Source organism: Electrophorus electricus, chromosome 1 (assembly GCF_041902795.1).
Source record: "Electrophorus electricus isolate QZ-2024a chromosome 1, ASM4190279v1, whole genome shotgun sequence".
NCBI lineage: Eukaryota > Metazoa > Chordata > Actinopteri > Gymnotiformes > Gymnotidae > Electrophorus > Electrophorus electricus.
This window is the reverse complement of record NC_137497.1, coordinates 28828721-28842826: the sequence shown is the minus strand read 5'-3', so window position 1 is coordinate 28842826 and position 14106 is coordinate 28828721. Positions and strand designations below refer to the sequence as shown.

The following is a 14106-nucleotide window of genomic DNA, read 5'->3' as shown; positions in this document are numbered from 1 at the left end:
TTACATTTTTTTTTATTATTTAAAAAACTTTCCGCAAGTAAGCCATCAGTCATCTCTGACGTCTCCTTGGAGTCAGTACAATTTACAAACAGCACGCGACACTCCCACGCAGACGTCCTTACACACGAGCCTGCGTGGTGAACGTAGAGGCCTCAATGAGCAAATAAATCATCTGGCGGACAAAACTAGAGTGAACTGTTCTGGGGGTTAGAACAGTTGTACAATTTCAAGGAGAATATTAACGGAAACCGACTCAAGTAACGAGAAAAAAAAAACAGTTCAAATGAATGACACAGGGTGTGGAAAAACATGGATATCCATGTTGTTTCCTAGTCATCGATTTTACATATTTTACATATTTAAATGTTTATGCTATGAGTACAAACCCTTCCCCAAGGCTCGAGATAATTAGATGAGGATGATTCAAAACAAGCACGTATACGCACACACATCCGTCTCTCTATCTGTGGATGTCGTTTCTCGGAATAGACTGGAAAATTCATTATACATTATGACAACTACACACCCTATAAAGTGATTTGTAAATCAATATTACGTTTTCTCCAAGACCTTTAGTCGGTAATAGTAAATACGCACTGAAAATATATTAACGTCTATTCCCAGCTATCGTGACTAAGAGTGAAGAGAAAATCCGCCCTTAAGAAACTTGATTGACGTTAACAGTGTTTTCTTTTGTGTTTACGCGCATCAGGCTAACGCTTGTCCGAGAAATAAGGAACTTTTTTTTACTACCAGATCTCAACAAGAGCGCACAGGGCACTGTTTTCACAGCGCAAGAATGCCTTGACCTGGAAAAAAACCAACAACAAAAAGGACACGATATCACAAGTATGCAGCAGAATTTCGATTCAGCTTCCCTGGAGGATGAGAGCCGCAAGCATAAATGACGCATTGCTCGGTGCAGGCAAGCAGCGAGTCACGAGAGACACGCATTGTTTTCACTGAAGTGGATTAAGTATGACCGCTCTACTGTACTGTTTAGTATCATTGCTCGCTCGCTCTCTGTTTGCGTGTAATATTTCCTCCAATAAAACATACCGAAATAGCCAATCCCACTAGCCCACGAAAAAGACAAAAGTTGCCTCCTCCTTTCAATCGCTAACACGTAAATGACCGGCACGTGCATCTACTAGGATGGAAACAACACCTTTTGCACAATTTTTCTTTTTCCCTGAATACTCTTACGAATGTGACTGAAAGAAAAAAAAAAAGACAAGTGACGTCAGGGCAGGAACCACACGATGACAACATTGCAAAATTTCATGTGACAATATTTACGCACATAACATGCCCCATGCCCAAACCTGGAAAAGGCATTAGGCTTTGTTTAAAAATTCTCTAAACAGACTGTTTCGTTTATATCACGACGCAACCGGCCACATGTGTGTTTGTATATGAGGAAGGCGTGCAGTCACGCGTGAACGGAGGATACCGGTTTAAATTGCGTATACGGAGTACGATTCTAGGACTGAGCGAGCAGTGAGCTTGCGTGCCTGGCTCATTGCCAGTTAACAGCTCAGCTGGATGTCGGTGACCTGCGTGAGCAACCCCCCCCCCCCCCACACACACCGCCGCCTACTCAGCGTGTCACTTCGGCATTGTTGCCGTGGCACGAAGTTTGTTCAACCCCTCTCTCTTTGAGAACGGGGTGGGGGGGTTGTCGCTGTGCTTATTTCTTTGTGGAGGACAGGTTATTGTTCTGACAGTGGCGCGACCCTTACCGAGCAGCTTGATACGAACCTGGAATTCTTTGCTGACCCAAACAGTTTCAGCCTCAATTAATTCCGCTGTCAAAACAAATGCGGGCGAGCGCAACCTCGGACGCTTTGTCTGGGACCAAAAGGTCCACCGTGCGCATGTATACAAAACAAAAGCCGAGGTTTGCCGCTTACGTCACACAACACAACGCTAGTGAAGAGTAACTTGCTAGGGGACTGACGACATTTTGGCAATACTATCTTCGTATGAACATGGAAGTGTACTAGCTGTATTTACTTGAAGGAACTGAAACCGTCTATGAGACAGTAGGTATATATCGAGACAGCGACTACGACTAATGACTCAAATGTCAGACTATACTCTCAATGCAAAATCTTGAAAAGTTCAAATGACAAATTTGTTTAAGCATTAATATAGACCAGAAATAATTAAGAACAGGAAGGCAGGAGGTCAAGGACTGAAAGAAGGAGCCACAGAGTGAGAAACTTTAACCACACTGAGGGCCCCTCAGAATCAATTGTTTTAATCTTCCATAAAAGTGGATGCCCTTGACATCCCGCTTAGCATGTGACATCTAGCTCCGCTTGAAGATGACCTAAGGGCTCTTGTAAAGGTCACAGATTAGCAAGACACCATGTGTAAACTCCACTATGCTTCAGTAATCAAGGGGAAACTCCTATCAAGTGTGTCTGTGGTATATTGCTTCATGCAGATTAGTTGGCCACTAATGGTCATTCTCTCTCTCTCTCTCTCTCTCTCTCTCTCTCTCTCTCTCTCTCTCTCTCTATATATATATATCTATATATATATATATATATATATATATATATATATATATATATATATATATATATCTCTCTCTCTCTCTCTCTCTCTCTCTCTCTCTCTCTCTCTCTCTCTCTCTGTGTGTGTGTGTGTGTGTGTTTTGTTAAAAGGGGGGCTTCAAATCCCAGAGGGACACAGCACTGCACTTTGACTTTTCTCTAATCTGCCACACCAAATTTATTTTGATAATTAGTTTATGACCACAGTTAGGCATATCTTGCTGCAGGAAAAACAATAAACACAACTTTAAAGCTAAGAGAACTTTAAGTCTTAAATGCCACTGCTTTGAATACAGAAAGGTGGGGAGGAAGAGATAATTAGCATTATGCAAATGTGATTTCCACCATGGTTTGTTCTTAATCAGCACTTGCAGCACTGCTGGGTTAAGTACTCCTGTAATGACTCCAGAAAATGTCACTTTTGTATGTGTGTGTGTGTGTGTGCGCGCGCATGTGTGTGTGTGTGTGTGTGTGTGTCTGTCTGTCTGTGTTGTTACCTGGCCTCTCTTTGCCAGTTCCTTTGCTCTCAGCCAGTTTCTGTATTAAACTTTCCACAGAGGTGTTCTCCATGTCATTCACAAACTCTTTATGCACCTTTATAATCAAATAAATGAAACAATATATAGTCAGTTACTGAAAATTCAGATAGTAAATATTAAACAGTAAAAAGCAAATCCACATTCAGCACATTCACATTGTTGCCCATTTAGGGCACATATTTTAAGTGTTCTTTTGTACTTCCAGCTGGTTATAAACAATATGCAAGTAAAAAAATAAGTTAACATGCAACTGAATCACTTCTGTGATCACTAGCTGTAGATGGCTCACTTCTTAAAAAACATCTCTATTACGTTTCATTTTGAAAGTGCAGAAATGAAGAATCAAATGTCAGACAAAATTACTTTTCAGACAAATCACATATCAAATGCTGAAATGGAACAGTGTACCCAAAATATACAGCTATAAATCTATAAATTTGTGAAGTAGTTTCTTTTAAGTAATTTTTTCAAATTAAGCTCTGCTTCGCCACTCACATGCCCAAAAATTCCACTTATGTGACATCATGCAACCCTCCAACCATCTTCTCAGAAGCCTAGAGACTTTTACAAATAAGAAGCTACAAGCAGGTATGAATTTGTGTGGAACAGATGCCCAATTGGGTTTAGTACTGGGCAGAAGGTCGGGAGGGGTGGTGGTGGTGGTGGGTGGGGGGTGTGGGGGGCTTGTGGGTTGAGAATGAGGCCATGCAAGGAGAAATTTGCGAGCGACACCCGTGTCCAGAGGGACTGCTTTTAATGCCTTTGTTTTGACAGCACTCCAAGCAGGCTTACAAAAGCAATATGTTGGCACTTCTTCTGAGCCGAACCCACTCCCTTCTACCCCCAGTCAGCTACGGGGGGCTTCAAAGGTCTCATTGTGAGAGAGATTTGTGAGCGGTTGCCTTAATCTGCTTGTGCATTCTTTGTTTCGTGTCCATTGGGAGCATGTAGTGGTGCATGTTGCTGTTTTGTTTTTGTAGTGGGTTTTTTGTGTGTTTCTTTGGTTTGGTTCTTGGGGTGAAAGAGCCTAGAGCAGTGAGATGTGCATGGCAGAGTGACAAAACTGTGCATCCATGTGCACACACATGCGTGCGCGTGTGCACACACACACAGGTTATTAACTAATACTGACATCCATCATTTTTCTGATGTTTGTGTGTGTGTGTGTGTGTGTGGACATCTAGTAGCACTCTCTGTGGTCATTCTTAATAAATGAATCTGGGTCAAGAATATTTCTTAAAAGTTGGCCTTGAACGTATAAACATTTGTAATAAAAGGACTGCTACAGTTTATTTGTAAAGCCACAGCATTTAAACCTGAACACCTCACAGACTCCGAACCCTTCAACAGATATATACATCCAAAAGTGTTCGCAGATATAGGATACAATGATATTACTATGATTCTTTAGGGATCCATTTAAGCTTGCTAAGACCTTTTTAGTAAAAATGAAGAATCATTTCCATAGTGTGCATTCTAATAAGGATAGGGCAAAATAATTACATTTGCCAGCAGATATTCCATAAGCGGGTGACAGTAGGAAATACATGTTAACCCACGTCGGTGGATGTTAACCCACATCAGTGGAGTAATGAACAGGTTCTACACCAGGGCCTAATGGGATTCTGCGTCTGGAGACCATTTTGGACGTTATGGTTTAAGGAGTGATTGTCTGTGCTGAGGCTGTGCAATGGGTAAATATAGAAAGTTTGAGTCAATGTGTGTTGTTGTTGTATTGTGTAAAGTCCATATGGAACTGGTGTCACCGAGCACGCATTAATGGCATCAGTGGGGCTGGGCCTCAGTGAAGTGCGTGAAACGCTAATAGGCTGGAGCAGGACATTTGATGCCTAATCCTGTGTATAACTATGTAGAACATGTATTAATAGGATTTGCAGTATTCAAAAAGATTATCAAGTTTGTTTATGCCAAATATGCATCTTATTAGAAATTAATTATATTTTTAATTGCTTTTCATAAGACCAACTGAATACAATAGTGTTTAAGCTTCAGCCAAAAGCTGAACACATCAAATTCAAATTCTAAATGAGACTATAAAATGTGTATGTGCATGTATGGAGTGTGTGGGGGTGTGTGTGTGTACTCACCTCTCCAATCTGTTTGTGCGTCTCCTCGATTGAGTAAGCGTAGGATTGGATGATCTCCTTCATATGCAAGACATGGCTTTCCTCAATGTCCTGGAATTTCTGATGACACAAATGCACACCCCCACATTTATACATATAATTCATTGTCTGTACTAAAATAAGTTAACACACTTTATTTATCCTTTTTGCACATATCTTACTATTTTAAAATAAAGGGACTGTATTAATAGCTACTTAACACTGCAGCTTTCACAGTCATATTCAGTCAGCTGTTGCAAAGCTTCCATGGGCAATATGGGAGTGAAGCAAACTATTCTGAATGCTGAATATGGATAATGAATGCCTCATCTTGAGTCACTTACCATTTAATGACAGTAATGAAAGTGAATAGTCTAATTATTAACAGTAATACTTTCATTCTAACTAGAACGAATTCTAATGTGTGTGTGGGTGCGTACGTGCATGTGTGTGTGAGCAGTCCTTTTTTGTTGTTGGAACTTCCTGTAAAGCATATGTTTGGGTGGTCTGGGAAGACGGAGCAAAAATAAAGAAAAGTATGTGCGTGCATTCATATGCGTGTGTGTGTGTATAAGTGTAAATGTGTGTGTGGTTGGTCGGAAGGGAAAGAGAGAGAGAGTGCCCTGGTTGCATGGCTGATCTGATGTTTACTCTCTTCTCAGACTGACAGTTTGGGTTTTGGCAGCCATGTGGACATGAGAGGAAACGGGTGAAATCCCGAATAAACCAATGGAAACAGGATAATTACAGCATGAAGATGAGCATGCGTAACCACGGAAACACATGTATTTGGGAGTGCATGCACATCTGATTTTGATATATATGATCAACCCAGATGGTTCCAATCCCAAATGGCACATTGATCCCATTACAGAGGAAAAAGCACATCCCGCCTATAATATACAAACCATCACAAGCACACACACACACACACACACACACACACACACGCGCGCATACCTGTGCTGTCTCTGACATTTTCTGTTCAAATTCAGTCTTGCTGCTGCTGTATTTCTCGACATAGGACTTGTATGTCTCTGTGGCTTTCTTCACCTTCACTCCAACCTGTCCAGACAGAAGAAAACACACAGTCAGTCTTTAAAACAGACCTTCTGTTTCTGAGTCTGTAAAGGAATATACCACACATTAAAGTAAAATGTATTGTAGCTTCACAGTTTGCATGCAATAGGGTGTATGAGCTTGTTCAGGGCAGTGGTAGCTCAGCGGTTAAGGTACTTAAGGTACTCAACGGAAGTTTGCTGGCTCAAGCCCCACCACTGCCAAGTTGCCACTGTTGGGTCCCTGAGCAAGGACCTTAACCCTCAATTGCTCAAGTTGGTGAAGTATGTACATACATACATGTGTGTGTGGTTTGTGCATGTTCGTGTGTGAGCCTGCCTTATCCAGGTCTCGCTGGGTGGCACCATCTTTACGCATCCGTTCCAGTTCCAGGCTCTTATTGTTGTAGCTTTCTTTGCTCTTCTGTAGCACCTGTGACATGCTCTGTATGTTCTGCACCGCTTCCAGTGTGGACGACACCTCCTCTTTAGTCTGCCGGGAGAAGAACAGCACCGAGACATTTACCTCTGCTCCTGAACTTATATCCCGTTAAGACCCAGTCTGGAACAAAGGTTAAAGGAACACTCTAGCAGGGCTAACACTGGATGACAGCTAGATAGCATTTGCATCATGTTAAGAGGCCTTAAAGGAAAATTCCAGTATTTCCAGGAAAATCCAGAATTTTCAAATGCCAAATCTATTGTAGCAGACAATAATTTTGAAAGGTTTCTCTGTACCCATGTACAGTAATTGTAACTGAGTAAAACTACTCATGATGTACGTCCAAGGGCAGCTGCTGAATTCCATCAATAAATGCTTGAAATACATGATTATATAATGAATCATGAAAGCATGAATTATATATGTCCACAGCATACTTTACAAACAAAAATACATATTTCCCATAATTGTTTATCCAGTTTAAGTGTGTTTCACACATGTGTTTGTTCATTCTTTCCCAAGTACTGGGAATTTATTAGATTTATTATAAATTCCACGTTAAATGCCCATGTCCTGCAAATGCGGTCGATGGAGACTGAAAAATGTTGAATATTTCTTTAATTAGGTTTCAATTCAACATAAAGTAGCATTAGCATTCTGTGGAGCCTAGACTCTGACTGAAACGGCTCCGCTATTCTCGGTGAGCTTTTAGGACTTAAGCTTCTGAAGCTAGTCTTTATGCCAAGACCTACAATAAATGGAAAAGCCACGAAAATACCCAATGGACACTAATAATGGTTTTGCAATCAAACTGCGGTTATGGTTGTAGTTCCCATTCCAGCCAGAATGAGCTTATTGAGAACTTGGTCAGTGAATTTTTTGCAGTTTGTTTACTTCTATGCAAAAAAAAAAAAAAAAAAAAAGCCATTTAAATGTAGCCACAGATCTCTGTGAAATAAAAGGACATTTCTATGATTCATTTTGTAAGAAACCCTCTGTGTAATTTGCTCTAGGAGATTAGAAGTAATAGCTAGTGAGACCGTCTTCACAGTCATTTAGCTGTGAAATGACTATAGCTAAGGAAATGTGGACTGGGTGCCTTATTTAAAAACCTGCCTGTCCTACTTTTTGGTCTTTTGAAAGAAAAAAAAAAAAAAAAAAAAAGTTAAAGTTATACACATGTTATACACATTCATCTTTTAACAGAAAGTAGTCAGAATTTAACAACAGAAACAGCATAAGAAAAATGGACTAACAATGCATATACCTCCGCCATGTGTTTATGATTATTCTTAGTACATTACATGAGAAGACTCCAGTCACCTTCAGACCTGAACCGAGCCTCGGACATATTACATAGACAAAGTAGTTCTATTTTTTAAACTGGAAAAATTTAAGTTTTTGATACAACTTTTATGTAACTCGTGAAAACATACCATGATGAGAAAAAGAAACAGGAAAAGAGAGAGAATGAAAGGGTAGGTACAAGAGCTGCACACACGCATGCGCCTGCGTCACACGGCAGCATTATTTCAAAGACAATGTTTTATATTTTTTAATCGGGGTGCTTAGCTTGGCCTGTTTTGTGTATTTAATATGAGTAACTGAAGTAAACAAATGTTTTGGATTCAATTTGTTGCTTCGCACTATACACAGACAGGACACGTAAAGACCAGAGACTTGAAAGTTTTCCTTTTGTGAAAAAACAAATCGGAGCTCCAGCTCTCCCTCTTCTGTTATTCTGAGGGAAATGAACAAATAAACTAACTGAATCTAGCGCAGTCTCAGAGCCATCCTGTAGCGAGCCGTTCAAATGAGCACGTGTTGCTGTAATTCACTGTAAGCACATGACGTCAGCTGGTATAACACATTTAAGGTTCATCATATACTGTGGCTGCATCTATCAAAATGAGGATCGAATTAAGAGTAACAGGGGAGCCAAAAAACCTTATTTAAATAAATTTCCCACATTTTAGGCTTTGGAGAATTTTTGTGTTATAAAGCTCCAGACACACACAAGCATAGTGGCTGAACAAGTTAATATAATCAAAAGGTAAAGACATGGATCAGATGATATTATTGTGTTTTTATATTAGTTTAAAAACCAACTTTGAAATGTTGCAGTAATGAGAATACTAAAGAGAACAGTGGTAAAAGGAAACACGGGGACCTTTCATGATGGCATTTCATCAAGGAAACTCTTACTAATTGCACTACACATTGGGCTGGGAAATAACTTCATTTGAGCAAGGCTAAAAGTATCCCAGGCACCGCATCTCATCGGATAGGTATAGATGACATGTAGCAGCTGCAAAGAGTTACAACCCAGCCTGGACCAGCAGGTCAGGCAGAAATAACGCAGGCTTCCAGCTGAGCTCGGAAGTTAGCAAACAGGCTCTGTACCTCATCAGTCAGTCTGCAAAGGCCCAGCGGGTTCAGCGTTAAATTAAGGCAAGGCATCAAAATGGCACAGGTTCTCCAAAGCAAAAAAATAAATAAATTGATGGTTTACTGAAGCCAATGCAACTGCATCTGTAAAAGCAACAGTATCTATAAAATATGCTCAAAAGTTAAATGTAGGCATTATAAGGCCAGAAAATTCTAACTTTGTTTACACACAGGAAGAACTGTGGGAAATTATATACCTGCATCCCCTGTGTGACAGATTAACTGATGCAGTGCTTCATTTGGCATTTGACCCCTACTCCATTGGAAGCAGGACACTGCTTTGCTACTCCACTAAAGTTTTAGATAAAATCTGACCAGTGGAACAGGAGGACCAGGTGCGACATGCTTACCTTCTTGTGCGCCTTGGCCTGTTCGTCCATGTACTTCTGAACCTCCCTGATCAGCTCCTGCAGCTTACGCACCAGATCCATGTGACAAGAAGCCAGCTTTTCTGTTGACAGCCTAAACACGTCCCATAGCGGTGCAAACGTGCTGCAGCAAAGGTCACAGATTAAGGTCATCAGAGGGCTTAGAATGACAAAGATGCAAAGAAACATACAAATGAGAGTAGTTCCACTAAATTATGTATTAAGTATTAATCGCTAAATTAATTGTGAATATGTGCATTTATATTGTAGACATAGATCTGAATTAATATCATCCAATGAACTAGTTCAGAAAGGTAGTTAGTTTTATAACTAGTAAATAGTATTATTTATTACACTGAGGAAATGCACTGACACACTGTCATTAGACACTAAAGAATTAGTAAAGATTTTACGCACGATTTTGGACCAGATTTAAGATTTTGTGTATGCTACAGTCTCATGGCCTGCACTGTACTTGAAAGTTGGGCAGATTCTAAGTAGTTCACCATGGCAGGTTTTCTCAGATTATTTGAAAACATTATTAAGGGACAATTTGCTACTCTTTAACTGTATGTCTATGTAAACTACTAGAACTATTAAGATGACGTATATAAAAGTTCCTAAAATTTACTGAGGATTCTGAAAGATCTAAAAGAAATTCTGCCCAGTATCAAAGTAACATGTAAACCAAAAGAATACAAACATAAAACTCACCTCACATTGCCACACACACACCTTGACCTCAAGCCGACATACTCTTAAACTAACTGTGAGAAGTGTGAGAACTCATCTCACACTCCCACATACCCCCCTGACCCCAACCCCCCCACACACCATGTTCCTAACTGCGAGAAGTGGGAGAACTCACCTCTCACTCCCACACACACCCTTACCCTAACTGTGAGAAATTGCTGGCAGTCTTGGCCAGTTTGGTCATTGATCTGGAGTATGTCTCCTCAATGGTAACCCTGCAGATGAAGCAGAACATGACACTGTGAGTACTTCACAAACTTTCAAACTCACCTGAGACAAATTTACAAAACTGAAACTAAATATGATGAATCTTTAAAATGTTCATGCTTTTCATGTGATATTTCCATTTGTTAAACATATAAATTAAATGAGAAAAATTAATGTTTTGTAAAGGTTAGTATAAACAAACAAAAACAATAAATAAAATATAGGCTGTGGTTTTGCTCCCATGCCAAGCTTGGTAACTGACAAATCGAGTGTCCATCAGACACACGTGTGCACATACGTTTGCTGTTATAGGACACAAATTGGTTTAGCAGTACAGAAAATGAAAGAATTCCTGTGTCCTTTGCTGTGAATGGAAGGGCAGAAGCAGGCGGACAGAGGGCACATCCAAGGGTAACAGAGCTATGCACAGAGGTCTGACAGGCCAAAACAGAGAGGACTAGGAAATCAGGCAGGGCCACTTGGTATACAGAACTAGACTGAGAAGCAAAGCAGTTATCTTTCTCAGAGGTTTTGCTTTGTATTGCTGTATGACATATCCCATTAAACTGAAACCAAATATTGTTATGGCTACACTTCCATTGAATCCTAATTTTAAACTCAGGAACAAAAATCACTTTTATTCTAGGTTTATGCTGCAATTTGGGAGGCTCTTGTATTAAAAGAAGCCTCCCTCCACCTTAGTGATGCCACAATGCCACCAAATTATCATAATCTTTATCTACATAGGAATAATTGGTCCCCAAAAAGAGAGAAAATCACTCAGTCACGCAGTAAACCGATTGCCCACAAGAGGGCGCCAGACATTTTAATGATTTATTAACGCACAACAAGACACAAAACGTATACAACAAAAACAAACAAACAACACTTGAACAGGTGATAACAGCGTTATGAGTCTTTCAGGTACACTAATGTTTGGAAAATTCCATTCAGGTTTGTCATTAGACTTTTTTGTACATGAGCAGCAGTACATGAATCATAAGTACGCCCTGAACGACATTTTAGCCCCATTTGGGCAACGCTCTGAAAAAAAAATGTTTAGAATGTTTGAAACCAAAATGTGTCTCCCTCATGCCCCTTTCTTTTTATCTCTCAGTCTCTCCCTCTTCTGAGATAAACCTTTGAATGTAGCAGGTGGAATTCCTCTCGAGTTTGGGTATCACTCAAAAAACAAGGATTTTTTTTTAGAGAAGAGAAGTTTGGACTGCTTTACATGCTAAATGGCTAACTTATGGGGTATAGATGATGATCATTTTGATAATGAAGAATCACTTTTTAGAATCAAAATGTCTATAAGTCAGTAGGATGTCTACACTCCATGCTGACCATAGTGCCATCTTGTGGAAGATATTTTCCTAGGTAGTCATTGCCTGTGAAAGCAACCAAAGCTATTCAGTGTCATGTCTGCCTGGTATGCTTCACACAGAGGGAGAAGGTCAAAGCCCAAATACTGAGGCACCATGAATGCTTATAATAGACAGAGCTGATGATCAACTACTCTGAAATTCAATAATGTCGAAGTGATGCTGAAACTGAAACCCCTTCAGAAAGACCATGGCTGATGGGACGGGAATCTCTCAAAAACAGTATCTGAGAACAAAATATGATATCATCTCTTTAGCGTCACTGACAACAAAATCTTTTCACGTTAGGATACTCCCTCGTCAGAACATGACCTAAAACTAACAATAAAAACACCCACGTACAAAATTAGTCCTCCATCAAAATGAGGCAAAGATGGCGAAAGGGGGAAGAGACTCCCCTTAGTCACCAAGACATAACAAGATCAGTATGTTATATAAATCTATGACTAAAAAAGACAGTATAGTGCTATAGTGCATAGCTTATATTGCTATAGTATAGAATTATGTAAAATAGCTCCATACATCAACTTTTCAGTTTTTCAGTAACTTTAAGAACTTCACCAGAGTCATAGCACCATCTTGTCCCTTCTTGTTGTCTTCCTCCATCTATGCGGAGTTTGTCTTCGACCTCGCATCTAAACGTGGTAGTCTTGATAATTTGAATAACGAATTTTAAGGGTCTGAAGGCCTGAAACGTAGCCACATGATACTGTTTCCTATACATGTCTTTTCATTTGTCCTTTTAAATCTCGTAAACACTAAAGAAACATGTAATTCTTCGAGCCCCATTTCAAGTTTAAACTTTTAGACCTTTCATCTGAGAATCAGACGTGCTGGGGTGCAAAAGAAAAGATTCACCTGTGCGCGGTGCTCACTACGATACTGTACAGCAGTGGCCTTATATAGGCTACGGTACGCAACAACAGTGAAAACCAAAACCAGCCGCTTTTTAAATTCTCTACGCCAGAATAATCTATGCGCCCTACTTTGAGGCAGGGTACAGGAACAGTTGGACTTTGTTTTACTCTGAAGTAGGTTACTGAATTATGTTTGTCTCTCAGCGCAATGTTTGTCTCTCAGTAAATAACCCCACAGCATTCCGTATTTGGTCTTTGGCATATATAAAAACTCGAGTTTTACCTTTCTCTAATGAAATCTGCAAGTTCCTTGCTGGATATCTGGCCATGCTTCATGTTATGGTAGAGAACGTCGAATCCATTGTTTTTTTCACCCTACGAGGAAAACAATACAACAGAGTAACGACAGAGTAATTTACTTTGACTTAGGAGCACCATTTTAAAAAAAATTGTAAACAGCAGCACTTTCATGGACTCATTTACCATTAGAGGCGCCTCCATTAGCGTTAGCATCGCCTGGACAGCGGATAAATACCTCCTTAACATTCTCTGGTCTACCATATTCATTCTCGACATGGCTCAGTTTATTTATTTGGTTAAATTTTGAACTTCAAAAAAAAAAAATAATAATAATATTCGAGCGAGCTTTAACTCTGTGAAACCGCAACGAAGGTGTGAGACAGTAGCCGTGGTTACAATGTTTGCAGTGTCCGGTACCAGCATTTTAAAAATGCAAGCATGGAATCCATTCATATTTAATGATTAAACATTCTATACCCAATATCCCACTTAACTCTGTCAGTAAACATGACAAACAGTGTGAAAGTTCAGAGTATTTGCTACTTATTTATTTACTACTTTTATCGTCACTCCTAGATTTTTAAACAAGACCTTTATTTCTGTTTAAATGTTAGAAAATAGAATTGCAGCTGGTTGTACATTTAACATGTGTAGGTTTCTAAGAGTGCTTCAACTGCAGAAGAGCAGTATCTGAGGTTGTTTCTTCATGAACACAAATTGATGCTGGAGCATCTGTTTCAAATAGCACAGAGTTACTACTACTCACAGAATGAAGAAACCTGATTTGCTGGGAAACCACAAAACATAAGAGTTCCATTGTATCAACATTTTGCTATTGGAAGGATCTGTTGTCAAGCTGAATATTACAGTACATCATCGTAAGTGTTATAAACAGTTCTGCACAGCGATGTGTTGATTGCTAGCTAATGCCCTCTATTTAACTAGCACATTATTTCTAGTCTGTGTTGTGGCATCTTTGTAATCTGGCTAGTTATGTTCACTGTGGCTGGATTGCTTCTGGTCTTTGGACTGGTGCCACCATGAGGCCTCTTCTGGACA

The 14106-nt window shown here is 39.8% G+C and overlaps 1 protein-coding gene across 5 annotated transcripts in view; it reads right to left on the bottom strand.

Annotated features, from left to right (window-relative positions):
* The window catches only part of fcho2 (FCH and mu domain containing endocytic adaptor 2), a 39859-nt gene that overhangs the window by 17307 nt on the left and 8446 nt on the right, over positions 1-14106 (bottom strand). For all 5 annotated transcript variants that reach the window (XM_081714146.1, XM_081714150.1, XM_027007930.3 and 2 more), the window contains exons 2-8: positions 13031-13122; positions 10439-10513; positions 9528-9669; positions 6628-6780; positions 6190-6294; positions 5212-5310; positions 3062-3158 (exon numbers count right to left, since the gene is read on the bottom strand). In XM_081714146.1, the coding sequence (XP_081570272.1) occupies positions 3062-3158; positions 5212-5310; positions 6190-6294; positions 6628-6780; positions 9528-9669; positions 10439-10513; positions 13031-13122 (763 nt within the window). The remainder of the gene's footprint in view (positions 1-3061; positions 3159-5211; positions 5311-6189; positions 6295-6627; positions 6781-9527; positions 9670-10438; positions 10514-13030; positions 13123-14106) is intronic.